General features: G+C 37.9%; 1 protein-coding gene across 4 annotated transcripts in view; it reads left to right on the top strand.

Annotated features, from left to right (window-relative positions):
* The window catches only part of CPEB4 (cytoplasmic polyadenylation element binding protein 4), a 72,512-nt gene that overhangs the window by 32,696 nt on the left and 13,281 nt on the right, over window positions 1-26,535 (top strand). The window contains exons 3-5 of one of the 4 annotated variants that reach the window (XM_005558550.4): window positions 11,419-11,469; window positions 22,206-22,229; window positions 24,453-24,626. In XM_005558550.4, coding sequence (XP_005558607.1) covers window positions 11,419-11,469; window positions 22,206-22,229; window positions 24,453-24,626 — 249 coding nt within the window. The remainder of the gene's footprint in view (window positions 1-11,418; window positions 11,470-22,205; window positions 22,230-24,452; window positions 24,627-26,535) is intronic. The other 3 variants (XM_005558552.4, XM_005558551.5, XM_005558553.4) reach the window with 3 other exon arrangements.

The following is a 26,535-nucleotide window of genomic DNA, read 5'->3' on the forward strand; positions in this document are numbered from 1 at the left end:
GTGAGTCTGGGTGTGGCAGTATTTCATATGGAGTAGTTTGTGTAAGGGATATAATCAGAAATCAGATTTAGTTGGTTGTGTGAAGGCTTTGGGTCTAAACTACATCTTTTCTTTTTGAGATAGACCTAAAAATATTATGTTTAGAAAACAGTTGTTTAAACTTGGCCTGATGAAATGTTTTTGTTCTCCATTTGTGAACCATGTGCCTCTTCAGCCATGGGAATTATTTGATAGAGCCTGTGAACCCATTAGTGACCAGGCATTCCAGTTAGATGATAGATGTCACTTATGTATGCATGATTATCTTCCAAAAGCATGTGGATGCTGATGTAATGCAATTAAAATACATTTAAAGGTGTTGCTGAATTCATAGTAGCCTTCTGATATTAAGATTTTTGTTGTTGTTCTGTTTTACTTGTAGCATTCATTAGGGTAGAGGTAGGGGTAGGAGTCTTCAGTTATTATTATGGAGGAAAGCCTCTCTGAAATATTTTGATCAAAGTAGATTTTAATAGTTGTTATAACAGATTATGAAATACTGCTCTAGAGAACTTCCCTAATTTTTCTGCTTTGTACTCCTGCCATTAGAATGCTCCTCTTTACAAAAAAGAACATAACATAAAAAAGGAATTTAACAGAGGAATTGGTGAGGAGGAGGAGGACAGGGAGGAGTGAGGAGGCTACTTACCCTCTCCCAGATTGTCCTCTCCACCAGGTAGCATTTTGAAGCTTCCTGACATCTGAAGCCATCTTTATTCCTTTGTGGCAGGGTTAAGAATATGGGCTGCTGAGGCTCTATCCTCCATGATGCCGGGGGTAGAGGGAGCCATCTGACGTGATGGGTGCGCTTCACGTAGTATAACATGGCAGCTCTTGTTAGGCAGGGAAAGCAGGTGCTCCTAAAGCCTCTTTAAGCCACGTGGTTTGGAAGAGTCTTACATTTTAGCTTCTGCTTATACTCCACCTGCACAAATATTTGAACATATTCGATGTGTCAGGTGGGTTGAAGGATAGTTTTGATGCTGGGCTGCGTTTTTCCTTTTCAAGGTAGACTTGGACCTTCTGTATGGGAAGCAGCGTTAACAACCAGTATCAAGTGAAAGGCTGCTTACTTCTGATACCATTTCTCTTTTATTCAGTGACCCTTCTGAGAATGATTTCTTACCCAGATCCTTATAGTAAACTTTTATGTGAGTTTTGTGGTCTTCATTTTATAGTTGAAAAAAAATTGGAGATCCCAGAGATGCAACAGCTTCTGTAAAGTCACTCAGATTCCTGGTACCTCCAAGGGTCAATACAGGAGGAACACACAGCTTCTGGCTCCTGGTTCAATGGCCTGAGTATTTATTGTGTAGCCTCTGAGAAGGAAACAAACATAAGAAAACGTAAACATTTTTGTCTAGTATGCTTTGACAGAGGGTAGGCATTCAATTTTTTTTTTCCTCTTTTTCTTTCTTTCTTTCTTTTTTGAGACAGGGTCTAGCTCTGTTGTCCATCCTGGAGTGCAGTGGCACAATCTTGGCTCACTGCAGCCTCCGCCTCCTGGCTCAAATGCTTCTCCCACTTCAGCCTCCCAAGTAGCTGGTACTACAGGTGCCTGCCAGCACCTGGATAATTTTTGTATTTTTTGCAGAAATGGGGCTTTGCCATGTTGCCTAGGCTGGTCTCAAACTCCTGGGCTCAAGCAATTCACCCACCTTGGCCTCCCAAAGTGCTGGGATTACAGACATGAGCCATCATGCCTGGCCAAGATTTCTTAATTTCAATTTAGGAGATTGTACAAAATTTAAAAATCTGTATTTTATCATAATCTATGAAAGATTCAGACCTCACATTTGGCTGGTTTCATACTGAAGCGCACCTTTTTGGGAGTGGAAACTTTTCCAAGTTGACTTGTTCTCTTCCCTGATTCTGATTCACCAGATTTGCCATGGGACTTAAGCATGTGTGTTCTTCATGTGATTCAGAGACACTTCTTCCCTTCCCACCCCCACTTTTGCACCGCTTTGGATGTATACGTAAAGTCAAAAGCTGTCTGAGGTCATTCATATAACAAATATACATCAGGCATCTACTGTGCACCAGGCACTATGGTTGTTGGGATATATCAGGGACTAACTAAAAGCAAAGGTTCCTGGCTACATGCAGCTTGTTTTCCAAATAATTACCAGACATCTTTGAATATCCTGTTTATTATTTAATTTAGAAGATTAATAAGAGGAAAAGTAAGAACGCTGAGTATTGATAGGAGAAAATAGGTAGTGGGCCTTCTGAAAAATAACAAAAGGTAAAATTCTTGTATCAAATATAAAATGCAAGTCCATTCTTCATTAAGGTTCAGAAAAGTTGTCAGAATTCCTGTTAAGTAAGTGACTAGAGTTAATGATAGTTCTGTATGCAGAAAGCGAACTAGTGACTTTACAGATTGCTTTTTGGGGTTTGGACTTCAGTAAACAGTTTTAAGGCAGCTTTTTATCAGTATAGTAGTATTCTATTTTATAAAATAATGGTTATAAATAAGAAACTCAGTCTTAATTCTTTTTAGTTTCTATAGTCAGAGAAAAGTCTAATTAGATTTCTTGTGGCTTCTCTCTCTTATCTCTAAAGTTCTCAGTCATTTACACTGACTTAGCTTGTGGTCCCTAGAGACTTCATAAGTTTATCTTGGTGTTTTTTTTATGTTCATGTCAGTACAGAGAGCCATTTGTCAAACTTATTTTCACCTTGGGGCCAGTTCTTTATGTTTATTTATTGGTTCTTTTAATATATGTATCTTGTAACATGCGCTTCTTTTAATCAAACTTTTTGCAAGGTAGGAGAATTTTAATTTACTGCCTTGGGTTTTTTTCTGGATTGCTTTAATTTTTTTCTACTACTCGGTCTGTTTTTCCACTTTTCTTTCCATTATATTTTTTTCACCCTTTTTTTCCAACTGACTTTGGCTGGCTTAGTTTGGACAAAAACTACACCTAGTTTTGCTGAGTTTTTTAGAGCTTAAAAAATTGCCATTAATCACTGGTATCATAACATCCTCTTAAGGCAAGTTATCTTGTTGCTCTGTCCTCTAAATGTAGCATCTAGAGTCAGAAGGCTTCTGGCAAGGATAAAAATAGCCTTCCTGCTTGCTGGTTTGTTGTTAGCTTTACTGGCAGTAGGAAATCTTTTGAATTCCTTAATTGGGTCAGCTTCTTACTAGTTTCTCTCTAGACATCCCCTCCTGCCTGAAATTCTTAGATGCTTTTAGATCTTGCAGCTTCACACCTGCCCCGAGTTGTAGTCAAAGCAGTCCTTCCTTCATATGAAACCTTCCTCCCATCTGTAGAAACATACTCCATTGACCTCACCCATCTTACACATAAGTGTTATTTTATTTTGCCACTATTACAATCATCATACCACAACTGAAACATTAAATTTGGGGTTTTGGTTCAAAATGAAGATCTTTCCTGGTTTTATTGAAAAGAAAAAATTTAGGTTGAATTTTTGAAGTTTTTATTACAATTCTTTTGTATCTTTGCCAGTTTGGCTTTGATAAAAGTAAGGGGTTAGGTTTTGTTCTTTTCTCTCTTCCTGAGAAGACTTATATCCCTGTTTTTAACCAAGGATACTAGCAAATTCTCATTTCTCTGAAGCTGAAATATCCCATAGATTTGCCACTCCCTTCTCCAAGGTGCCAGTTTGGAACTTTTTGGCCAAAAGAAATCCTCCCTGTCCTTTCTCTTACAAGTGGAAAACTGTTGGTTATCTTCGGCTTATTACTGGGGAAGGGAAAGGAATTAATTTGGTTAAGTACCTACTGCATATCGAGAAACTTTTCTTGGCATTCTGAAAACATTATCTCAAGACTGTCTCACAACAGCTTTGTGAAGTCGATGGAATTATCTCTGTTTTCCTGAGGTTCAACAAAGCTAAATAATTTGACCTAGGTCACAAGATGATACAGCTTGACTCTACCCGTTACACTGCATCTTCCATGGCAGAGAGACCATCAGCTGCTGACTTTGCTTCATTCGTTTTCCACAGCTGTTTATTGAGCACCTTTCTCTGCTCCAGGCTCTGGGATATCAGACCCAAAATCCATAAAGATCTCATTGCCCTACAGCAAGAGATTAAAACAAGTAATGTAAATGCAGTGTAATAAGTGTGAAGAATACTGAAAGGAGTACAGAGGGTTATCTGAATCACAGCAAGGATGATGTAGGGCAGGGAAGGCTTCTCATAAGATGTGAGGCCTAATAGGGGAACTGCCTGGACAAAAGTGTGGAGGCTTGAGTGGTAAGACATTGAGGGGCAGAGAGAGAGAGGAGGGCATTCTAGGTAGAGGGAGTAACCCAGAAGTTGAAGTTACAGGCCAGCAGTTCTGAATGGCTGGAGTGCCTGATGTGGGAAGCGAAATGGCAGTGTGGAGAGTTAAGAAAGCCATTAATTCAAAGATTTTTGTAAGCACTGGCTTTTGAGCTGAAAGCCAAATCTGTAGCAGAGAAGGGTTTTGTTTAGCCTAAACTCTGTGTGTGTTTAGTGAATTTTAAGTGGCTCTTTGGGAGGGGACAAGACTCTTCAGTTGATAACAGTTTCAGCCAGTTCCTTCTTTGTGATTTTGCATGGGAATGTCTTTGTTGGAGTTGGTTGTAGCACAGATAGATAAGGGGGTAGAATAAGCTTACTGATTTTGATTTGGGGAGTTATTTTTGTGTCAATAGACTAAATTATTAAAAATTAAATTTATACCATTAAGTTATAGAACATATTGAATGCTGTTTTGTTCATATTGATATGTCTTTTGCATTTGTGTAAGTATAAAGTTGGCATTCATAACCAGTGGATTTATTACACATTTCTTGAGCTTTGCTGTCCAGTGTCCAGGTCCCCACAGCACCATCTTGCTTCAGGCCTCAAGTGGGGTTTGTAAAAACAGAAGATGTACGGGGCTAGGAGGACTACCTCCTTTAAAATATTACTTATGACAGTATAGTTTTGATTCACTTAGGTGTGAGCTAAACAAAAGTAGCAGGAGCAGAGGCGGGAGCAGCACTTCTAGTTAGGTAGTCAACAACAACACATGTATGTGTGTGTATATTTGTGTGTATATTAGAAATGTTTAATGGTGCTCACTGAAGACTGCTCTGCAAACACCCTGCTTTTCTTTGGAGTATCCACATTTTTATAGGGTGAATCAATCAAAAGTTGATCCTTAAAATTTTTATGCCACTTGTCATTTTATAGGACTGTCTGTATGTTTTGGAGAACCTTGCAGAGTTATTTCCTATTATCCTTCCTTGGCCTGTACTATGTTGTCAACACTGTTGTCATGACTGGAAGAGAAAAGGTTATAGATAGCGTGAAATCTAATTGCGCTGCAGATACATTTGGTACTTTTCGGTGTTTGTGTGTTTGAAATGGCAGCATTTATTTTATTATTTCCTGTTGAATTATCGGTAGTGGTAATATCTGGATTATTCTTTAGAAAATAACTTATTTTACCTAATTAATTAAAGTAATACTTATATATACTGCTAATGTAAAGGAGGATTTCCTCTAGTCTTTTCTCCTTTTATTTTTTGACTTGGTTACTTTAGTTAGTGTCTTAAAAGGATGTGATACTACATACTGTTCTTTTTAGCACCTCCTCCCCCAACCTATTCTCAGTCAGTCTGTTGGTAAATATTGGTTCTTCCAACTGGCAAATGCTTAGCATAGAATTGCCTAGTTGACGTATGGATCTTTTCTAGGTTGTAGGATTTGGTAGTGTAGATCCCCAGAGTCACTCTGTATCTGTTGCCTATATTTGGCTAGGTTGAGTCATGTCACCAAATATAGCCTATGCCTTCGGCATGATGTATGCCAGGCTTCTGGTTCCAAATTCTGCAGCTGGCCTCCAGAGACTACTACTTTTCCTGTCATAATGTTCCTTAAGATTAGGGCTGCTGACCAGGCGGTATTTTTTATATTTATAACACAGTCAATACCAAGAGCTTTCAAAGATTGAATTTTGCCTATCAAATAGGTTCACATGCTGAAATCCGAATCCTTTCCTTCACCCTTGAGAAATTAATTCTGAATGTGCCCAAACCTGGTTAATGATTAAAGATAGATGAGTTCTTGGCCAGGCACCATGGCTCATGCCTGTAATCCCAGCACTTTGGGAGGCCGAGGCAGGGGCATCACCTGAGGTCAGAAGTTCAAGATCAGCCTGGCCAACATGGTGAAATCCCATCTCTACAAAAATACAAAAAAAAATTACCCGGGCATGATGGCGGGTGCCAGTAATCCCAGCTACTCAGGAGGCTGAGGTGGGGGAATCACTTGAACCTGGGAGGCGGAGGTTGCAGTGAACCAAGATCACGCCATTGCATTGCAGCCTGGGAGACAGAGCGAGACTCCATCTGAAAAAATAAAATAAAGATGAGTTCTCAAAAATCCAACCAAACAAAACAGCAGGCAGGTACTGGGTTATATTAATATTCAGACATCTCAATTTTTATTTTATTATACTTTATTTATGAAATACTGATGTTTTGAGTTCAGTGGAATTAACTCATCAAATGCTCACCTGGTACCCAAACAGGAAACTCAAGATGCCTAGGTATTAAAAGCTCTAATTCCAAAGGGGGCTTTAATGTAAAAGAGATAAGAAGGTTAGCCAGAAGCTGAAATGATTAGGTAAGCAAGTTAGTTGTTGCTTTGTAGCTACAAATAAAATTTGGTGAGTTCGTTAAAAATGTTTCCGGCCAGGCATGGTGGCTCACACCTGTAATCCTAGCACTTTGGGAGGCCGAGGCGGAAGGATCACAAGGTCAGGAGTTCAAGACCAGCCTGGCCAATATGGTGAAACCCTGTCTCTACTGAAAATACAAAAATTAGCTGGGTGTGGTGGCGCGTGCCTGTAGTCCCAGCTACCCAGGAGGCTGAGGCAGAAGAATCGCCAGGAGGCAGAGGTTGCAGTAAGCCAAGATCGCGCTACTGTGCTGCAGCCTGGGCAACAGAGTGAGACTCTGTCTCAAAAAAAAAAAAAAAAAAAAAGATGTTTCCTCGTTGGGAAAGCTGTTTTGGAAAAAGGTGAATCTGAAAAAAAAATACATTTGAAAAAATCCTTGAGAAAATTTATGCCTACGCAAAAGCCTGCATGCCCATAGATGTTTATGGAAGCTTTATTCATAATTGTGAAAACTTGGAAAAACCAAGATACCCTTCAGTAGGTGCATATAGATTAGTAAACTGTGATCCATCCAAACAATGGACTGTTATCAAGCACTACAAAGAAATGAGCTATGAAACCATGAAAAGATGTGGAGGAACCTTAAATGCATATGACTAAGTGAAAGATGGCAATCTGGAAGGCTGCATACTTTATGATTCCAACTGCATGATAGTCTGGAAAAGGCAAGTCTGTGAGACAATAAAAATGCTAGGGGTTGGGGGCTGGCAAAGAGGGATGAAACTACTTTGTGTGATACCATAATGGGTGGACACATGTCATTATACATTTGTCCAAACCCACAGAATGAACACCAAGAGTGAACCCTCATGTAAACTATGAACTTTGGGTGTAACAAATGTATAGGTTGGTGCAAAAGTAATTGCAGTTTTTGCCATCAACCTATACCACTCTGGTGGGGATGTTGATAATGGGGTAAAGCTATGCATATGTGGGGGCAGGGGGATATCAGAAATCTCTGTATCTTCCTCTCCATTCTTCTGTGAACCTAAAATGCTCTAAAAAATAACATGTATATATTTATTTATAAGTATGCAAATATGCTTATATGTAAGCACACATTTATATATCAACATAAAAATATATATTTATATATAAACTACATACACACCCTTCATTGGGAACATGGAGTGAGGGCCACTGTCTCAGGCATGGGAGGGGATTATCAACTAGCTAGCCATGGAATAGAAAATCTATAGAAATTTACACCAATGCAGCAGAAAGGATATTAGAACAGAAATAAAGGAAAGAGTACAAGGAGAGTGCAAAAAGGTTGCAGATAATCAAATTCCCATGGCACTTTTAATAGGAGCTTTTGGAAGATATCCAGAAAGGAAATGATATGTGTTATCCATAATAGATTATGGACAGCTCTGTAGATATTTTAGTTATGGAGAGAATTTACAGAAGAGTAGGGCACACAGGTTAGGCAAGCATTATGAAAGTTAAAAAAAAAACAGTTTCTTAATGTCACTGCCTATATGTTAAAATTTAAGTAGAAAGAATAGCTGATTGTTTAACAGAATGTCACAGGTGTGTTTGCTACTAGAGCCCACAATTGATTCTAACCTGACAACAGGAATCATATCACAAGGCCGGATCAAAAAAATTAAAAACAAGTATCACTTTCAGAGTTCAGCTATGAACTTTGCCAGTAATTCTTCATTGTCGCATTGTGTCTTAGCTGGAGGGTAGAATGACTGTAACTTATAAGGCCAAGGGACAGCGAAAGTGTTAAAGGTCACTACTTTGGTTGCGGGAGGTCTCTCCAGGAGATATGTGATGAGTTAATCTCATAATTGAGTTAAAGGACCGTTTTGTTACTGTCAAGTTCAAATTTTCTTTTTAAAAGGTACCCAAAACATGAGTTTGTGATAAAGTGGAACTTCATTTGTGAAACTTCATTGTGAAACCAGCCTGTTTAGTAATTGTCTTTTGGATTCTCATTGTTCATTATCCTCCCTTAGGGCTGGGTGAGGTGGCTCATTCCTGTAAACCCAGCACTTTAAGAGGCTGAGGTGGGAGGATTGCTTGAGCCCAAAAGTTCAAGACCAGCCTGGGTAACATAGGGAGACCCCCATCTCTACAAAAAATAAAAAATTAGCCAGGCGTGGTGGCATGCGTCTGTCGTCCCAGTTACTTGGGAGACTCGAGATGGTAGGATCACTTGAGCCTGGGAGGTCAAGGCTGGAACTGAGATAGCACCATCCTGCACTCCAGCCTGGGAGACAGAGTAAGACCCTGTCTCAAAAATTAAAGTAATAATAATAATAATCCTTTCTTGGCATCAAATAAGAGGCATTATCGTTCATATAGAACAGCCTTAGTTTCTATTGCAATGTTAGCATTAAATAATTAGAATATCTTCTTGAAGATAATAAGATATTTCCTCTTAACATTTCAACAAATGTTATCATATATTTTTGTCTCTATATTGATTTAGTCTTTCTTCTGAAAATGTTTTATGATAAATGAAAGTGTGTGATAGCTCTTATTCATTTACTAGAGAGTTTTAGAAGTATAAAATCTGTATATATGTTCCATTACAGAAAATCAGCTTCTACTTTTAGTTGTAATTCAGAAACAGTACTCTCTTCCCACCTCCCAAGTTTGTTTGTTTGTTTGTTTGTTTGTTTGTTTTGAGACGGAGTTTTGTCTTTGTCATCCAGGCTGGAGAGCAATAGCGAGATCTCAGCTCACTGCAACCCCCACCTCCCGGGTTCAAGCGATTCTCCTGCCTCAGCCTCCCCAGTAGCTGGAAATGATTGCAAACGTGCACCACCATGCCTGGCTAATTTTTGTATTTTTAGTAGAGACGGGGTTTCACCACCTTGACCAGGCTGGTCTCGAGCTCCTGACCTCAGGTGATCTGCCCACCTTGGCCTCTCAAAGTGCTGGGATTACAGGCATGAGCCACTTCACCTGGCCCTCCATCCCCCAAGTTTTTAACAGGGTCATGTTCTTGCTCCTAGCATCTCAAGTTTATCCTTTTAAAAATATATATTTGTGACAGGCCATAGATCCAGGCTTTAGTTAAAAAGCAGCCTAAGATAGAATTCAGTAGATTTGGGTGCTTGGCTATGTACATTAGCATTAAATAATGAAACTAATTTTTAGGAATAAATTGAAATATCAAAATTAATTTTTACCTTTTTTTCTTCCATCTCCATTCCTACCTCCACTCCCTATATAGGAACAAGCTGAAATTTAAATGGAACAATTACCAACTTAATTTCTTTTAAATCCTTTCATTTGGTTTTAAAATTGTAGGAAAATTATAAAATTTAGAGTTTATCCAGACTTCAAGTTTTGGATATGGATTAATTAAAGCTGTTGGCAATAGAGAATAGTCTCCTCTTTTCATTACATGAGTTCATTACTATGAGACTATTTCAAAAAAGCAGCATTTTAAAACATTGAAGACCTTAAGTTCCTTTCTAAAGAGTTGTTAATATGTAGCTGTTGGATTGATGGGACCCCTTGTTAGCTCTGGTTCTGAGAGTGTTCAGTGGAACTAGGTGGAGTCCTTGCAGGCATCCTGGAAGGCCTGCCCCAGCCGCAAGTCATCGGAGAACCTATGTTTATCCGTTTTTCCTTAGCCTTTGAGAGTCATGGTTCTGTGGGGTCAAAATTCAGACTGCTGTTTCCTAAAGGAATGTTTGTAGTTCTGAGTCACTTTAAAATTCCTGTTCTAAATCCTGATTTATAGAGGGCGAGACTGTCATAGAGAACTACCAGCCAGGTTCCCCTATCCATTCCTTAGATGAGGAAGACCTGTTGAGGGTTCTTCAGTCATTCTTCTCAAGGTGGGTGCAGATGGCATATGAGGTTTGGACACTTAAAAGTGTTACATGATGATTCTTATTTTATAACTTATAGTTTAGAACTAGGTCCATATGTGTACTCAGTAAGGATTTGTAGTGTAGATAACTCAACTTACATGTTGAAACTCTTCCAAAACAGAAATGTAATTCCTTCAAGATAGAGAAATCCCAGTGCCATTCCCCCTCATGTGTTATTTGTGGCTACCAATTTGGAAGACAGTTCATCTGACAAAAATTTTAGTACCTTCACAAATTCTTTTTTGAGAGATATCTTGGGTGCCCATTTTAGTTTCAAAAGTAGATTTTGACACACTTCAAAATTCAGAGGAAAGTAACCCAGCATTTAGTGAGTGCCTACTGTGCCCTGGGCTTTTGATGTTTTTCATCATATGTAAGTTCAGTGAAATGTTCTTCTTCCCTCTGAGAATATTTCGCCAAACCTGAAATTAAACCCATTAGCCTGTCTCTACATGTAGGCATAAGCGTGGCACTTTTCTTATGAGTCACATAGGAAAATATTACTGCCAATTACATACTTTCAAAAGTAACAAAACACTACACAAATGAAGAAAAATTTTCACATTTATTGGGGCAGAAATGTGAAGATTGTCATAATGAGTTGCTATTACATAATGGTATAAAGAAAATTACCTTGGATGGGGATTTGCAAATTAGAAGCACCTAGTTAAATATGAGAAATATTTTCTTTTCCTACTTTCAAACTTTTCCTTTTTGAATATTGATGAACATACTGATTGATATATCCTCTGATTCAAATACCTTGCCTATTTGAAAGCAAGTCAATTAGCTCTGTTATTGAATAAGTTTAAACCATCTATGAAAACAGCAAATTTAGTAACGGCCTTCTTTTACCTTCAGGTCGTCTAAACTATTCATATCCAGGATCCGATAGCTCTCTGCTTATTAATGGTAAGTGATAATTGATTTACCCTAGTGAAGTGCACAAAGCTGATACAGTAGTTGTGCTTCAGCAGTGGAGAAATGACATTAGTTTGTTCCGTAATGGTAACTGTAAGTTGCTATTAAACTATCAGCTATTTTAAGAATAATTCTTTTACCTCAAAATTGTGGCAGAAACTTTTCTTTTTAATTTGAGGGCCAACTGATTCCCTGTCCTGAACTTGGTGACAATCAGAATAAATGAAAATCCCATAATGATACCTAAAGACTGGCTTTATCTAATGTTAGCTTCTGTAGAGTGTCCTTTGAAATGTTAACATAAAAGCCATTTCCACGTGGCTGGAAAAATGTTCCAAGAGGAAAGGATAAGCAGAGATCTAAAACCAGAAAAAGGCGGTCTAAAACCACAGTGCTTGACATTGCATAGGACAAGGTCATTTGCTGTTTGCTGTCTAACAAAAACAAGAAAAATGAAGTTTTGTTGGCTTTCCATTGCCTTCATTAGATTCTCCTTTCCTGTGCTAATGTTCTGTTGAGTTCTCTTTTTACGTGCATAGTGAAGCAAGCTAAGTTTCACCAGGAGGAGGGAACATCCACTCACAAGAATTTTAGTGTCTGTTTTTTTAGTATCATGGTCTAAAACAATTGGATGAAATACAGAGGTCTTGTTTACTTACTTTCTACTAATTTACTTTGGAATGTGGATTTCAAATTTCTGTGTGTAGAAAATGCCTTCCATTTGTCAAAGCTCATTGTAAGTTCCACAACCCCTAACAAGTGTTATGGACTAAATAGCTATATTCTCATCATTCCCAAAACAAATAAAAATAAAAATTCTTCCATTCCTTGATTTTAGTATGTTGTGAATAAGGAGTTAAAAAATATTTTTATCACTGGATCTCCTTTTTGACTAGTGTTTGAAATCAATATGTTGTAGAACTTAGAAATTGCTGGGTACATCAGATCTTCTGGAGACTAAATAGCTTATAAAATCTTACTTGATCATCAGATGTAGGTCTTTTCATGCTACAGTGCCAGAAATAATACCATAATATAGTGTTCTAGCATAAATGTATTAGGCCAAAAACCAAACCCAGTGGCGACAGTGGCATCAGGATAAGGAGAACATAAGGGATATATATACATGTAGAAGAGTTTACCTTTTCCTTTGGAACTAGTTCGAGTCAGTTCCAGGTACTGGAAATTGTAGTGAAACAAGATTTGGGATATTGCTGTGTCATCTTAGGCAAAGTGATCAACTCTTCTTTGTCAGAGTTTCCTTATGAAGGTGTTCCTGTTGGATTAGTTGCCTCTGGGGCCCATCTTTGTTGAGGGTTGTCAAGAAAAATAAGCTCTCTCTAGTGGGTTTTCCTTAAAGCTAAATTCACTTAACTAGGAAAAAAAGTCAGCACTTTGGGAGGTTGAAGCAGGAGGATTCCTTGAGCCCAGGAATTCAAGAGCAGCCTGGGCAACATGGGGAAACCTTGTCTCTACAAATGATTTTTAAAAACTCACGAGGTGTGTTGGCACATGCTTGTAGTCCCAACTACTTGGGAGGCTGAGGTGGGAGGATTGCTTGGGATGGGGAGGTCAAGGGTGCAGTGAGCCATGATTGCACCACTGCACTCCAGCCAGAGTGACAGAGTGACACCCTGTCTCAAAAAAAGAAAAAAAAGTATACTATTATGAGATTGCCTTTCCTTTTTTCTTCATTACTATCCTTTCTTTCTTAAATAGATTATTTTTAGTGATCTTGTCAATGAAAAAATAAAAGTAACTTTTTCCCAGAATATTTATGTTTTCAAATTTTACTGGTCTATGAACTCTAAGAGAAGACTAAATAGTTTTTAATGTTGCATACATGGAAATTTTGTTTATTATAAAGACATACTGACTTGGGTTAACATTGCCTCAAACTGAAAGACATGAAGATAAAGGACAAAGAGAGATGTCTTTCTTTTGAGAAACATCTCTTGCTGGCTCCTTAAGCAAGACCCAGGAGCGTGGGGCTACGATTGCCATGGTCTCGGGTCTGGTATTGAGCTTCGTGAGGCCCCAAAACTTGATTTTGTCAGATTTGATGAAGGATTAGTTTTTTAGTAACCAACCAGTTAGGACCAGATGCCAATTTATTCATTTATAATGAAGCATAAAACTTCCAGGTAGACCAGATACCGGGGATGACTGCTCGACTGACGTATTCTCTCTGCAGTAGCAATGTCCGGATTAGAGCAGAAGATTGCTTGAAAGTCATGAAATTAGATCTAGGTAGGGAGGAGAGGTGTTGAGACAATTTTTTAGTGACCTTGATCAAGATATGCACATTGTCCATTCTGTCAGTCATGTTTGTAAAATATCTTCTAGAGTGGATCACATCTGTAGACAAATTAATCTCATTGATGTATTCATTCTTAGTAGTTTTGCTCTCACTTTAGCTCAGGTTTTGGGGGTACCTGTATTGCAAATCTGGCATAATGAATCGTGCTTAGTGAAGATTAATTAAAGAATTACAAATACTACCCATCACATTTTGTTGTGGTGAAGATGTGTGGAAGTCACTTAGCATAGCACCTGGCACATAGTAAGTCAAAATAAGAGAATTAGAATAAGCAATATTTTTGGTTAGGAATTAATCTCATTCGTGTGTTGATTCTTAATAGCTGAAAATATATAAGGAAAAAAATATAGAACAAAGGATTAATATGAGTTTGTAAAAACTGTTGAAAGTTGAACATGCTTTCGTTGTCTGTCATTAAGGTAGATAATCTAAAACTATGCACTTTCAAATGCATTCCCTTCATGTCTTGTGTCCATACAGCCTTTTCTTAAAACTGAAAATAAAAGCCTAATTTATTTATTATGTCACTTTATAGTCATTGTTTAATTTTAAGACTGAAAGGTGCTGTAAGGAGCAGTTCTTCCTTGTCCACCATTATCTATTCAGGCTTCTAAAAACCTTTAATAAGGTGATTATATAGCCACTCTGCTTTGTTTCAATGGTAACTTTCAGAGCTTTTTCTTCCAAGTATCTGTTGAAAGCCCTTTCTTGTTTTGTTTCGATAAAAATGTAGAGCAGCTGTTTATTCTCTTTCTCACATGAATGTTTGAATTTTGACTATCTGATTTTTATTTTATGCTTTATTTTGAAATTTTCGAGCAACCTCAATGCTTTTAGAAAGAGGTTTAAATCCTCAATAAATAAAAAGAAAATCCCCTAACCAGCCTCTTATTGGAAAAATAATAACAATAATTAAAAGAAAAAAAGTCAGAGTCACCAACCAGTTTTCAGTGGCTTATATTGGACTAAGGTTGTAATTTGCCTTTACAAAGATAAATAGGTTGTATTCATCCATGGATCAAATTATTTTTTTGCCCTGCTCGATCATCAATTTCCTACAGTTTCATACAGTGACTTTCATGTACCACTCATGTTAAAAGGCAGTGCCAATATAATTCAACAGTGATTGGTAATTGTGTTAAGAATGTTACAGTTCACACTCTAGGGAATTTCTCAATTTATTGCTGTGTTAATAGTTGTAGAGATTTTTTTGAGGGGCTATCTTGGGGAGAGTTCTTGGATTTTCAGTGTATTTTTAAAACCAAACTCCCTAAAGCTACTTTTTGGGTGCTGCATTAGTTTGCTAGGGCTGCTATAATAAGTACTGCTGACTACTGGCTTAAACAGAAATTTATTTCATCACAGTTCTGGAGGCTAAAGTACAAAGCAGGGTGTCATCAGGGTTCATTTCTTCTGAGGCATCTCTCTGTGGCTTATAGATAGCTGTGTCACCACATGGTTTTCCCTCTGTGCACGTCCATGTCCTAAGCTCTCCTTATAAAGACACCAGTCATATTGGATTAGGGCCCACCCCACTGACCTCATTTAACCTTAATTACCTTTGTAAAGACCCTGTCTCCAGATATAGTCACATTCTGAGGTACTGGAGGTTAGGACTTCAACAGATGAATTTGGACAGGAGGGTGGGGGTAGAGGGTGACCACACAATTCCGCCCGTAATAGATGCCTTTTACTAGTAAATTTCATGTAGTAGGGATACAGTTAAAATGCCCATTTTATGGTTATGAGAAGCAAGCCTAAAACTTAGTTTCCCAGTTAAGTGACAAGAAGTGCTAAACATAGGCCAGTTACCCCAAATTCCTCTGGAGTATCTTGGCTTAGCTCTGAGATAGACATTGGATTAAAAGATTAATTTTCCTCTAACCCAGCTTGAAGTTTTATTTTACCCAAGAAACCACCACCACGTCTGTATAGAAATGCTTGTGCGTTATACTTTTTTTTTCTCTAACCTTTCATTCCACTGCTCTAGCCCTCAGGATCAGCTACTTCAAAAATGAACCTTGTAGTAGGAGAAAGTTATAGAGCCAAAAAAACCTGTTAAGTTTTAACAACTCGTGTATTTTCTTTCCTTTGAGGAAGAGATTAATAAGGGATCTATTAAGGGTAGCACAGAACAACACTTCTTTCTTTCTTTCTTTTTTTTTTTTTTCTTTTGAGATGAAGTCTGCTCTGTCATCCAGGCTGGAGTGCAGTGGCTCCATCTCGGCTCACTGTAGCCTCCACCTCCCAGGTTCAAGCGATTCTCCTGCCTCACCTTCCCAAGTAGCTGAGATTACAGGCACCTGCCACCATGCCCAGCTAATTTTAGTATTTTTAGCAGAGATGGGGTTTCACTATATTGGCCAGGCTGGTCTTGAACTCCTGACCTCAAGTGATCGGCCTGCCTCGGCCTCCCAAAGTGCTGGGATTACAGGCGTGAGCCACCACACCTGGCCCAACATCTCTTAATTATAGTTTTTTGGAATGAAAGGAAGAAGATTGTTTGCTTGGGAGGGGGAAGAAATCTATCAAAAAGGAAGGTATAATTTACTCAAGAGAAATGTAGATGATGATCACTTACCGAAAATGTATGTAATATGGTTCTAGTTGCTACAATAATAAGCATGTTGAAAGATCCCTTCGTTGAAAAGATAATATGAAAACAAATTGTAAACTCTAAAGTGCTCTACAATTGTTAACCTTAAAATGCTAATGAAAAGCTAATTGTTGAAGAGATCATACTAAGAATATATGCATATGACTTTACTTTTGGGAAAGGGAGGAGATTATTTATTGAGTATGTGACTGACCACTACATATACACATTGTGTTTTTCATTATTCTCTCATTTGCTCCCCATTTTTATAAATAAAGAAACTGAGGGTTAGGGACATAAGGAAACTAGAGTTGCATTCTCTGCTCTTTTCTAAGGTAGGCCTTACAAAGAATAGTGTCTTTATCGTATCTTAGGAGCATTCTTTGAATGTTGTTGTGCCAACAAACTAATGTAGACATAAGCCAAAGTGATAGGAATTTCTAACCATAAAGCAAATGTAAATTAATTTTGTGGCAGTGAGCCTATTAAGTTAGGTATTAATTTATAAAATCATTTAAAATGTTTCTTTGCATCTTTGTTGAATTGTATACTTTGATCTTTGTAATGATTGTGTCTGCTTTTTGGTTCTACCATCTTTATACTTTTGTTCACAGATTAATTCCTTTTAGCTTCAAACCTTTGATTTATTTATTTTCAGCTGATTTACTAATTTGGCTAATTTCCCCACCCCTCTCCCCATATTTTTCTTTTAGTCCTCCTGGAAAAGTCAGGTTGTTTTGTTTTGTGTTTGGAGACTGAGTCTCACTCTGTTGCCCAGGCTGGAGTGCAGTGGTCAGTCTCAGCTCACTGCAACCTTTACCTCCCGGGTTGAAGCAGTTCTCCTGCCTTAGCCTACCAAGTAGCCGCAATTACAGGCGTGCACCACCACACCCAGCTAATTTTTATATTTTTAGTAGAGATGAGGTTTTATCATATTGACCAGGCTGGTCTTGAACTCCTGACCTCAAATGATCCGCCCACCTCAACCTCCCAAAGTGCTGGGGTTATAGGTGTGAGCCACCATGCCTAGCCAGAAGTCAGTTATTTGATAACATCTTATCATCTGAGTTACACCCCTCCCCTTTTTTTCCAAATAGCATTGCTATTTGTCTTCTCACCGTGGGGCGTTGAGAGGTGCACATATGGAGAGCTTAAGGTAGATCAGCGTAACCCGAATAGGATCCATTGTTTCATTGTCCACTAAAACATAGTAATATCTGATCCTTCATGGCCTAAAGTCCTATTCGTGACAGAATTGATTAGGTGCTCTCATGTAGCAAAGTATGCTTTTGTATGAAAGCAATAATGTCATTTGTTCATTTTTAATATTAGTACCAAGGAGAAAACCAAAAAGGGTTCATTAACAAATATAGCAATATAGCATATGCAATAATATAAATTCAAATGGTACAGAAAGGGATAAAACAAGAAGTGAATGCCTTATTTCCTCTTTCTAGAAGTTTCTGTCTCCAAAGGTTCTTGTGGTTATTTCTAGAAAAAATATTTCATGGCCAGTCACAATGGCTCATGCCTGCAATCCTAGCACTTGGGGAGACCCAGGTGGGTGGATTGCTTGAGCCCAGGTGTTGAGACAAGCCTGGGCAACATGGCAAAACCCCATCTCTGTAAAAATAAAAATAAAATAAAAAGTAAAAATTTTATGCATATTCCTACATATCTGTTTATATTTTCTTTATTTTTAAATGTACACAATAAGGATTCTACAATACACACTTAGACACTGCATGCAGGCCGACATCTTAGAGAGCTTTAGGTACATGAACATGAGCTACATTTAAAAATGCCACATGCTCAGTTAATAGGGTTGCTCCTTTGAAATAAATGCATACATATATATGTACATACATAAAATAAAAAATGCCACATACTAGATGTTTCTTCTTTTGAATGTGTGGGTACTTTGTTTCTTTTTGATTATTACAAATGTTGCAACAAATGAGAAAAAAGTACTTTTTATGGGATAAATAATAATTTATTTTTATAATAAAGTATGTGGGGAGGAAGAAAGTCGGGGGAGCCCCGACAAGTCTTTCTGTACCTTCTTCGTAAGTCTGGCATTACAGATTAATGGAATATTTTGCTAGAGGGAATTTGATTCTGTATATAAGGATAATAACAAAGAAAGGAAGCATTTGTAAGGAATCCTATAAAGATGTTTTAGAAATAAAGTATATCAACAGATCTAATAGCAGGTATCCAGAAGTTATAAAAATTTATGGCCATAATATTTTGAGCCTTTTTTTTTTTTTAACATTCTTGAATCCTGTTAGTTCTGAACGTTAAATTATTGAGGACTTTATAAATCAAAACTAGGCTGGGCACGGTGGCTCACGCCTGTAATCCTAGCACTTTGGGAGGCTGAAGTGGGCAGATTGCCTGAGCTCAGGAGTTTGAGACCAGCCTGTTCAACAGGGTGAAACCACGTCTCTACTAAAATACAAAAAAAAAAAAAAAAAAAAGCTGGGTGTGGTGACATACACCTGTAGTCCCAGGGAGACTGAGGCAGAAGAATTGCTTGAATCTGGGAGGCAGAGGTTGCAGTGAGCCGAGATCGCACCACTGCACTCCAGCCTGGGCAAGACTCCATCTCCAAAAATAAAAATAAAATAAATCAAAACTAAGAAATAATAAAAGTGGATAAACATATAAATAGTATTCATTAAAACTTTGGTGGGACCGGGAGATTTTTATTCAGTGGTAATGGCATGCATCTAAAAAATCTTTTAAGAGTCTACTTTTTGGTAACTAACAGAGTTAGTTTTGCTGACTTAGAACTTTTCCAAAATGTAGATTTCTTTGAACATAATTAAAGTCATTTCTTAACTTACACTTCCTCAGACATTTGAGAAACATCAAATAACGAGCAACACTTGCTGGTCATGAAATTGGAAATCCGTCTGACATTTTCCTCAGGAAAGCAGAGAGGTTCTATGTTGCAAGAATTTCATCATAAAGTGTGTGCCAATATACTTTGAAATAAGTGAGGAAAAGTGCTTAGTACATCTTTTTTATGTAAGATAAAGTGACATTATTTAGCATTATATTAATGTCTGGGTTCCGGTTACATAGATCTGTTCAATTTGTAGAAAATTCATTGAACTTATTATGATTTGTTTATTTTTGTGTATGTATCTTGTGTCAAAATTTACATGAAAAATAATGTATAAGGACACATGCTCGTTTTGAATGTTCCAGAATGTCATTGTTTTTATTTCTTCAGTATTAATTTACATTAATTTCCTGATTTGATTGGGCAACTTTTATAGTTGTAAACATTGTTCACTTATAACCTGTTTTCCCTTAATATGAGAAAATGTCTACGTAGCTTTCAGAATTTAATCTCGGAATTTAACCATGAATTATTTTATATTGACCAGTTTAATTTTATAGTATATAATCAAAGTTTGAGAGTATACATTTGAAGATTTCAAGAGTATTTCATTGTAACTTTTGATCCACAGCCCTTACTATTCTGGCAATTATTTATTTTTGAAATAATGGAAGCCATGAGAGTTTTCATGTTAATTTTGTAGCTATATTATAAAAGCTTATTCTTTTCAAATATCTGTTTTCTCAGAAATCCAAGCAGCATCAATCAACTTTTTAAGATTGACAGCACTAAGATTTTCAAATCATTACTTTGTTTCCCCAGACTCCCTTATCTTTGAAGCAGTTGTATGAATAGAATGTTCTTTTTTTTTTTTTTGAGACGGGAGTCTCGCTCTGTCTCCCAGGCTGGAGTGCAGTGGCGAGATCTCGGCTCACTGCAAGTTCCGCCTCCTGGGTTCACGCCATTCTCCTGCCTCAGCCTCCCAAGTGGCTGGGACTACAGGCGCCTGCCACCACACCCGGCTAATTTTTTGTATTTTTAGTAGAGACGGGGTCTCACCGTGTTAGCCAGGATGGTCTCAATCTCCTGACCTCGTGATCCACCGGCCTTGGCCTCCCAAAGTGCTGGGATTATAGGCATGAACCACTGCGCCCGGCCGAATAGAATGTTCTTAAACAAGCATCTGCTTTTGTGATGCTGTTTGTCTTTCTAACCTCTGTCTGATTAAGTCAGAAAATACCTACCTCTCCCCAACCCCCTAAACTTAAGACCTATTAAAGTGAAAGCACTACTGCTTGTGGGAGATTGTATGTTGTGTGAATCCATTTGCTCAAATACTTTGGTGAAATCTGGGGCTATCTAAGTGTGGCAGAAATGTATTTTGGTTTGAGATATAATTTCACTTTGGAAGATAATCACATAATATTTCTGAGTTATACTTATTTAGCATTTATCTAGAAGAATAAGAATAAAAACCTTGACTAGTTTGTGAGTCTGGGTAGTGATTTCTTAAAGGAGCTATACCTTCTAACTCAAAAACCTATCCCAGGCAGTAACCCTGGGACTTTGGGAGGCTGAGGTGGGCAGATCACTTAAGATCAGGAGTTCGAGACCAATCTTGCCAACATGGTGAAACCCCATCTCTGCCGAAAAAATACAAAAATTAGCTGGGCGTGGTGGCACGTCCCTGTGGTCCCAGGTATTGGGAAGGCTGATGCAAGAGAATCGCTTGAACCCGGGAGGCAGAGGCTGCAGTTGAGCTGAGATCACACCACTGCAGCCTGGGTGAGAGAGCTAGATTCTGTCTCCAAAAAGAAAAAACCCATCCCAGTTTCCTGTTGAAACCTCATCCCCAGCCAAGTCCCCACTTGTTCTACATGCTTCTGTTCTGGCCACCTTTCCCTGAATGCTACAGCAGCACCCCTGCCTGTAACCCTGCTGAGCCTGGAGCCCTTCCTCTGTTTTTCCTTTAAGGACCACCTCAAATTCCCTACCCCCACCCCCAACTTTTTCATCAGAGCCAGTTCTTCCTCCTCTATTCCTGTTATGCCTACCACGTAACTAGCATAACAATAGGCATGCCACACTGTTGTTTGCTTATGTGGCCTTCTGGCATTAAAAGCTGCTAGTTCTGGAGGTCAGGGACATGCTCTATTTACTATTTATCCACAAGATCAGGCATTCAAGAAATGTTTGTTGGATAGAATTGAGGTGTTTGGACAGGCTGGGCTTATAAGTGCCAATTTGTTTCAGGGAAGACATTTTCTCAAAGGTTTTCTGATTTAAAGTTTATACTGTCGTTTCCTGAGTATTCCAGTGGATTATTAATTACCTTTACTTTGCCACTTGGCTACAACCTACTTGGCAATAAAAATACCAAACCTTTTACTTTTCAACATTTAGGACTTGGTAAAAGACTTAATTAGGCATAGGGAACTGTTGGCTAAAAGGAAGTTGATGAATTGCTTAAAGATTTCATTTGTTATGATTTTCTCTTATAAAGGATTAACTGAGGAATACTGTAAAATTGTTATTTCTCTTCTGGTGGTGAAAAAGTCATGAATTAAATATGGGTATATCTACTAAGTTGCTAGTTAGCAGGGAATTCTGAGAGAAAACGTTATTAATATGGTAATAGTTGGTTCTGATCATGTTGTATACTGCCTTCGTTTCGTAATAGTTTGAACCTTGGGCAATAATTACAGCAAAAAGCTTCCCCTAAAACAAATAAGATTCAATAAAGTTTTACAGTGTCCCTGAAGAAATTTTAAAAATGCACAAAATTGACCTCTTACCATCCAGTTCCTTGTTTTTTCAGACATTTACCAGGAAATGAAGAATGTAGTCACAGTTTTTCATTTTCAAAAGCTGGTAGATGAAATCACAGTTGATTCTTTTGACAATGTTTGAAAGGTTGTTTTGTTTTTTTTGTTTTTGTTTTTTTCTCATTTGACATGCAGCAAGGACATATGGGCGAAGGAGAGGTAACATTGTTTTTAACTTTTAAATGTATCACTTGTATTTGGAGACGACCCAAGCTTGTTTAATTTCTAACCTTTGTGGGGAAGGGGAGAGGGGAAATTAAGCATAGCTTTGATCCTAACATAATTTTTGTGTTACAGTTAACATTTTAGACATAATTTGAAGGAGTTAAGGAGCTCTAAAGAAATTTATCAGAATGGTGGGATTTGGATTTGAATCAAAATGATTTCCCTGTGTTATATTAGAAACTCAACTTATATCTAAAGATTGGCTTTTTTTCCTTTCTAAAAGGAATTTCTTAGAAAAAAATTAAGAATCTTTAAAAAGAAAAATACAGTCACACTAGTCCCAAAATACCTCATTATCTTGGAGGTTTAATTATACTTACACGCCTTATGTCGACTTCTTTTTTCTTTTTTACTAAGTAAACGATACATGTTTAAAATGAGATGAGCTAAATAAATGACTAATCCTATAAATTTCAAACATTTGGGGGAAAAGCTCTAGAAATTTTAGGTAATTCTAAAGAATCATTTCCTAGAGGTACCTGAATAACTTATTCTTGGCACCTATATTTTGTCTTTTTATAAGAAAGTAAGACAGTTAAAGAGCTTAAATTTAAAGGATAAGTGATTTTTTAAGATCGTTCACGAAATAAGCTCCAGTTTTATAATCAGCTCGTGTCTTCACTTGACATATGCTATTATAGGATAAATTTATAAAAAATATACTGTTATTATTTGTGTTTAGTAATAGAAATTGAAGACAAGTATGGCAAAACCTGGAATGTTTCTATTAAAGTAAGAGCACTTGAGATACATTTCTAGAGGATCCATTAACAAATTCCTCAAGTAGTACCTAGAAGTAAATTGGCAGCCAGAAAAGTGATAAAACAGTGCTTGGGAGATTGTGCAGCTGTTTGTAGCTCTGTGTTTTCCTTATGATTTAAAAGTTTATATTTTGCTCTCAGGTAAATATGTAAGGGCTGTTACACATATTGGCATCTCTGGTGTTTCCTGCATGTATATTCTGGATGATAAGATTTTCAAATAGCAAATTTTTTTTTTTTTTTTTTTTGAGACAGAGTCTCGCTCTGTCGCCCAGGCTGGAGTGCAATGGCCGGATCTCAGCTCACTGCAAGCTCCGCCTCCCGGGTTCACGCCATTCTCCTGCCTCAGCCTCCCGAGTAGCTGGGACTACAGGCACCTGCCACCACGCCCAGCTAGTTTTTTGTATTTTTTAGTAGAGACGGGGTTTCACCATGTAAGCCAGGATGGTCTCGATCTCCTGACCTCGTGATTCGCCCGTCTCAGCCTCCCAAAGTGCTGGGATTACAGGCTTGAGCCACCGCGCCCGGCCTCAAATAGCAAATTTAATGACTAGTTTTTAGAAATAGATAATACCCTTAGCAAGCTGATAATACCCTTACCCAGCTAATAATAAATATATCTTTAGCATGCCTAATAATCTGAAATTCCATAAGACTACACAATGAAGTTGGAATGTAACATTAAGTGGGTTTTGATTATATCCCATTAGTTAAGGTAAACAAAAATGAGTGGTCACTTTAAAAATCTACCTGTTATGTTAGCCACATGTCATGGCATGTGCCTCTAGCCCCAGCTACTTGGGAGGTTGAGGTGGGAGGATCACTTGAGCACAAGAGTTTGAGGCTGCAGTGAGCTATGATTATACTACTGTACTCCAGTCTGGGTAAAACAGCGAGACGCTGTCTCAGGAAAAAAAAAAAAAAATCTACCTGTTCGTTTTAAGCACATTCGTAGAGGAAATCGTGCAGGCTATATTGTTTGATTTTTTAAAGAAATGTAAGTGATTCAATGTCTTATAGCCAAATTTAATACTTAGTGTACATGTCTAGGTTGCCAATAGCCATGGGGCCCTGCCAAGGGAGTACAGTCTGCTGCCGACTGCTTGCTAAAGCGTGCTCTCTCCTCCTGTACTTCAGTTCACTTCACTGAAGTTTCTGGATCCCAGTGGGATACTTGAGTCGCCCTCTATTAATATTTAACCATGTGCTTTCTCTCTGACTCAGTTGGGACTTTAAGTTGGTGGGAATTCAAGAGTATAGCTAAGTGTTTCTATTATTCAGTGAGAAAACAAAAGCAGCAGTTTTATTGAATCTGCTGTTTCCTTGTTTCTTATGCATTATAATCAGTGACAAGGAACGTTTTCTGTTACCGTTTTTTCCCTGCTTTCTATTCCAGGTCAGTCTTCACTGTTTCCAATGGAAGATGGATTCTTGGATGATGGCCGTGGGGATCAACCTCTTCATAGTGGCCTGGGTTCACCTCACTGTTTCAGTCACCAGAATGGGGAAAGAGTGGAACGATATTCTCGCAAGGTGTTTGTAGGCGGATTGCCTCCAGACATTGATGAAGGTATATTTAGAACTGTTTATAGCAGGATGCCCAGATGGTGGCACATAGTAGGAAACTCATAGATAGTGTTACAATAACAGTCTTATCTGGTTCCAGTCGTTAGCCCTGATTGCATTATTCTCTTGTCCTATCCTCCTATCATAGCATATAAGATTAATTCATAGAAGGGAGGGGAGCAGAGCTGTGCCAACCAACTAAAGCAAGGGACTGGACTATATGAAAAGGAGTAAACATCACTGGGAAAGCTTCCAAGGGATTTGATTGTTGGGTGCATACATGGGTACTAACTCCCTTTTTGTCTGTGTGTGCTAACTTTGGACAAATTCAGTGATGTATTTTCCTTTGTTTTCCCCACCTTTTATGAGTGCTCCACAAATGTGTAGCTCATTGTTTAAAATCTTAGACTAAGCATGAACTTTTGAAAAATAGAGGCTACAGTTGTACTACAAAGATAATCTTATTTGAGGTAGCATACAAGATGGAAGGTCCCTGCTTACATAGAGGTTACATTTTATTGGAAGAAGGCCCATAAACAATGTATAAATATGCCAGAAAATACTAGAGAGCAAATGTTGAAAAGCACACAGCAGGATGATGTAAAATAGTGACACAGGGGTTTTTTTAAAATTAGGTGGATAAGAAAAGCCTCTTTGAGGAATTGATATTTAAGCTGAGACCTGAATAAGGAGCCAGCCATGCAAAGACTTAGAGGGACTTGTTCAGGAATATGCTATTCATCCATGGGTCTGAGTGACCCTGATAAAAATCAGAGTAGCAGACCTTATACCAATCACATATTCTTGATTGCTTTCCTAATTTCTTTTGTCTTCATTTCCTGAGTGAAAATGGAAATCCACTAAATCATGTTATGGAGAATAGAATAGATTTCTTTACACATGTATAAGATCTAATAAATAATAAGGTTTAGTATCTTCACATTTAGATTGGGATCAAACTTATCAAGTCACTTCATTTTCTTTAAGATGATTTATCCTTTGGAAGGTTGAGACACAAGTGGTTCTAAAAAGCCAAAGATCGAAATAAACTGAGGTTTTTGCTTTTTCTTTTTGTCTACAATAAAATGTCTTGGTGGAAGCTATGCTGAAATTTCAGGGTTGTCTGAATCAGTCTCCATCCTGCTCTCAGCATAGCTTGAAGAATATTGTGTTCTGCAGAATTGTGCACTAAAAATTACAGGGTTTATGGGGGAAAATAAGGTTAAAGACAAATCATTTAAAATCTAATGAACTTTGTACCTAAAGCACTAACAAGAAGAGAATTAGTACCTTGGAGATAACTTGGACAATTCAGGCAGGTAGCTCAACATGCTTGGGGCTGCTTCAGGGAATATTGAAAATGTACAAAACCAGTAAAGCAGAAATGTTGGCTTGCAAGCATGGAGACAATGCAGATGGAAACCGACCTTTGAACACCTGAGGAAGCGCAAACTAAACTGTCAGGAGATAAGAGCCCCGCAAGGTTAGGGGCATAGCTCTCTGACAAGAGAATTCTGGTTGCTGCACTTATTTTTAATTTTCTTATAACAGAGCTGGGAGGGTTTGTACCTGTACATCAGACAAGTGGGGGGGCTTTTTCCTTTCCTGGTGAAGTTTATAGTTCTTTCCTCAAACTATGCTAGCTCACCTTGCCTAGGAAAAATCATTTATGAACCAGTACAACTTCCATGTTATACTGACATTGTTCCCTGTTTACTAGACTCACAGAAACTAAACTTACCGTAGAAACAGATATCGTAGCAGAGCAGATTAGACTGTTTCACAGTCTGGGGAAGATGAAAACAGCTCTATCAGACTGGAATTTAGACATACTCCTCATCTTTCTTTTCTGTTCCTTTACCCTGCCCTATTATCATGTCTTATCTACACATGCTTACCTACTCTTTCTAGAA

This window comes from Macaca fascicularis, chromosome 6, assembly GCF_037993035.2.
Source record: "Macaca fascicularis isolate 582-1 chromosome 6, T2T-MFA8v1.1".
Lineage (NCBI taxonomy): Eukaryota > Metazoa > Chordata > Mammalia > Primates > Cercopithecidae > Macaca > Macaca fascicularis.